This window comes from Echinops telfairi, unplaced genomic scaffold (genome assembly GCF_000313985.2).
Source record: "Echinops telfairi isolate 266 unplaced genomic scaffold, ASM31398v2 ScPeMD7_7458;HRSCAF=8496, whole genome shotgun sequence".
In the NCBI taxonomy this organism is placed as follows: Eukaryota; Metazoa; Chordata; class Mammalia; order Afrosoricida; family Tenrecidae; genus Echinops; species Echinops telfairi.
The window spans coordinates 23,239,984-23,243,805 of NW_022111358.1; the positions used below are offsets into that span (position 1 = coordinate 23,239,984).

At 56.6% G+C, this 3,822-nt stretch overlaps 1 protein-coding gene across 2 annotated transcripts in view; it reads right to left on the reverse strand.

Moving 5' to 3' along the window:
• Nucleotides 1-6: 6 nt before the first annotated feature.
• ABCC3 (ATP binding cassette subfamily C member 3) overlaps nucleotides 7-3,822 on the reverse strand; it is a 51,349-nt gene continuing 47,533 nt past the window's right edge. For both annotated transcript variants that reach the window (XM_045299991.1, XM_045299990.1), the window contains one exon: nucleotides 7-1,308. In XM_045299991.1, coding sequence (XP_045155926.1) covers nucleotides 1,200-1,308 — 109 coding nt within the window. In that variant the 3' untranslated portion in view covers nucleotides 7-1,199. The remainder of the gene's footprint in view (nucleotides 1,309-3,822) is intronic.

Below are 3,822 nucleotides of genomic sequence, written 5' to 3' on the forward strand. Positions count from 1 at the left end.
AAAAAAAAATGTGATTAACCTTTAACAAATAGTCCTGCAGCACAGGCCGCCCCAGAGCATACAGAAAGGCCGGATCTAAGGCTCCAGCTCCACACCTGCTTGTCTTCGTGGGGGGAGGGGGGGGACACCAGCCGCAAACAAGAATCAAAGGCAGGGACATGAAAGGTAGAGACCCAACATGACAAGGTGACAGAGGAAAGACATGGATCCCCCATCAGAGAGGCCTTAGGCAGCTGGACTCCAAGCTGCAGAAAATGAACCTCCCTCTGTTGGCGGCCTGAGAGCCCAGCGAATTCACCCCTCACATCTCCCTTCCCAGGTGGCGGCCTCAGGCCTTCTCGAGGCTGGCACGCTCCGCTCGGGCCGGCAGAGGGAGATGAACGACTGGGGGGCTGTAGTGGTTAGGGGTCCCATCAGGAACAGACTTGGAAGGGATGAGGAATAGAGTACCGGGGACTCCTTGGCGCCCGGAGAGACCGGCTGGAGGGATGCGGTGTTCACGGCAGTTCTCCCAAGAGCCCGCCGGTCAGACCTCAAGGGGCTTTATTTCTCGATGTTTTTATACGACCTGCACAACAGAGCAGGGGCTACTTACTGTCACTAGCCTAGTCAGTTCTGGTTGTGAAGACACCATTTCCAGCCAAAGGATTTGGGGGCCAAAGCTTTCCGACGAGCAGCCCTGTGGATGGATGCAAAAACACCCCCACTCCCCAAAAGAAGGCACTGCCCCCAAATCTGGTGCACAGGCCCAGGTAGAGGCTGGTGAGTACATCTCCATCTGCCAGGGCTGCTTTTTCAATGGACCCCAGCCAAGTACAGGCCTCGGTTCTTAAAGACAGCCTGGACTGGCAGTCTTCAGGGGCAAGAGGAAGAATTTTCTTTTAAAAATTGTATAAGGAATAGGGGGAAAAAAAGTCAGCAGGGAGGGAGGGAGCTTCGTAAAGAGATGGTGAGCGGAGCGGTGTGGAAATAACACCAGATTTGGGAATCGGGCCTAGGGACTAGTCCGGGCTCTGCCTCAGGCACTGCGCTCCACCTGTTGGGCTGCACTTCCTCACCAACAGCAGTCAGCACAGGGATTGGATCGGCCTGCTGTGGGGCACTGTCCTGCCCCGAATCAGCCGTCCAGTCCAATCCATATTTGGTACCATTTCCTTTCTGGGTGAACCTGAGGAGTGGCCAGGAGGGAATTCCAGGGGTCAGGCAAGTCCTGCATCTTTGGCCATCCCATAGAAGATGCCTCTGGTGGCAATGAGGTTGACGGGAGAATCAAATTCGGCTATTGCCCCTTTGTCCAGCACCAGGACCCTAGACAAGGAAGAGACATGGTGTGGTCAGGTCCCTTTCAGCTGGGACCTGGCTGCGCAGTCCCACCCCGCCCCTTTAGGGGGACAGCTCAGGCCCCGCCTTGCTAAGCCAACCCACCCATTTGAGTCCCCACGGCCCTGGCCCTGCACCACAGCCACTGCCGCCACCACCATCACTACATGCGCGCGCGGCTGTCTTTGCTTCCCCGGTAAATGAGGCGGCTTCTGGGATCAAACACAGGAGCTTATTCATCTCTGTTAGTTGGGGCTCTGAAAACCTTCCCTAATGAGCTCTTCCCTTCTCTGGGGTCACAGGACTTGGGGCGGGCTGTGCACAGGGAGCCACGGGCCTGCGCGCTGGGCCCTGCACACGTCCACGGCTTTGTGCCGTTCACAAAGGCGCGGCGGGAAACCGCGCTGCAGCAAGGCCTGCCGCCGGAATCTGGGGCTGCGGCTGCCAATCTGGCTGCCACTGACGGTGGGTCCCTGCCCCCTCCCCCTCCCCCTCCTCCCCAAATCAGACTAGAAACTCTTAACATTCAAACACAACGTGCACCTGGTGCAGGGCTCAATGGAGGGAGGGGGGGGCGGGGGCGGGCGCACCAGACCTTGCTCTATGACTCCCTCCTGCTGGCTCCTGCAGCTGGGCCTGGGAGGAAGATGCTTTGGCCATCCGTGTCCCTGTCTACCACCTGCCAGTGGGCCCCTAGCAGTCTGCCTTCCTCCTCTTCCCCCTTTCCACCTCCAATGAGGACCTTGTTCTGAGGGTTAAGACTGAATGCTTGACGTGGTCCAAAAGGGCACCAAAGGGGGCCTCCCCGTCTCATCCTGGTTTCACTGTCCCCTTCGCCTCACCTGTGGTGTCCCACCTCAGTCGACATCCTGCCTCGGGGCATTTGCATGAGCTGCCTCTGCTGTCTGAGAACTTTAGCTCCTTCTCCGGCCCCATCCTCAACTCCTACTCCTTTGGGGGTACCCAGCTGGCTCTTTCTCAAGGGAGCCTCTCCTGGCTGCCCGTGGACCAGCTTCCTCTGGCCTATAGACACAAGACTGCTTCTTCCACACTGGCTCTACTTCAGTCTTGGAATTATTGAATCATTTTGCCTTGATCCACTAGAATGAATGAACACCCAGCCCCTTCCTCCAGGTCATTCCGAGCGTCACATCCTCAGGGCTGCTGGAGAATGAACTATGTTCAACATCAGCTCTGAGAACAGATCTCTGCCCCAGCCCAGGCCCTGGTCTGCACTCAGTCTGTGTTTCTTGACCAGCTCCCTTGCTCCTCCTGGATGGGAGTGTGTGTGTGTGAGAGAGATGGGGGATGTGAACTTAGCTTCCAAGGCCTTGCTAGCCAGATGGGGTCACTTTGGGAGAAAGACAAGGCCTGACCCTTTGGCTTGCCCAAGGCACCCCCCTCGTCTCTGCAGGTGTTCACTGAATGAGTGAAGGTTCACCACACTCTTTCAACACAGACCTGCTCAAGGCTTCCACCTCCTTCCCCCCCACCCCCGCCGCCCCACCACGGCTGCATGTATTTAAGGGGGCCCAACCTGTCAGTCCACTTTCATGAACCCTTAGACTGCACCCCATTGGCGTTGGACCAATGAGGAAACAAGTCACAATTTTCCCTCTTGGCTGTGTGGCCTGCCTCCGTACAGAAGGGCACGACCTGTTCCCTCATCCCAAGAGCCCTACAGTCAGGGCAGGGAAGGGCTGGGCAGGAAGCTGCATTTCCCAGGATCCCTTGCACCCCACAGCCAGTATTCTACCGACTCCTTTTAACAGCCCTGGAAGATGTCATCATTTCTATGTGAATTGTGAGATGACCTAGGTCACACACAGTAAGTGGCAGCAGAACTGGGCCTGGGTCCCAAGCTCTCTGAGAGTCCAGATCCTTGCGCTCTGGACCACAGGGCATCAGCTTGTGATGATGTGACCCAGAAACACGTGCAGGGTCCCATCTACTGCAGGCAGCCAGGCATCGAGCACCTTCCCAATCCATTTTCTAATCTGCGTTGTTGCGGTTGTTGGGTGCCATCGAATCGGTTCCGACTCACAGCGACCCCCTCCTGTTGTGCAGCCATACTGGGTCCATCTCGCTCCGCGAGTGAGGGCCTTCGTCTTTTTCTGCTGCTGCTCTGCTTTACCAGGCACGAGGTCCTTCTCCAGGGGCTGATCTCTCCTGACAGCATGTCCACAGTAGGGAAGACTTGGCCACTAAGGAGCATCTGGCTGTACAACTTCCAAGACAGACTGGTTGGTCCCTGGGCAGTCCTTTCAAGGTTCTTCGCCAGCACCACAGTGCAAAAGCGTTGAGTCTGCTCTGTCTGCGTTATGCAGTGCCTAACTCTCACATGCATGCAAGACCACGGAAAACATCGTGGCTTGGGTCAGGCGCATTGTAGTTCTCAAAGCAATGCCTTTGCTTTCGATGCTCGGAAGAGGTCTTGCACAGCAGATTGGCCCAGTGCAACATGTCTTTTGATCTCTCTCTCTGAAATCACTTTGTTGGGGG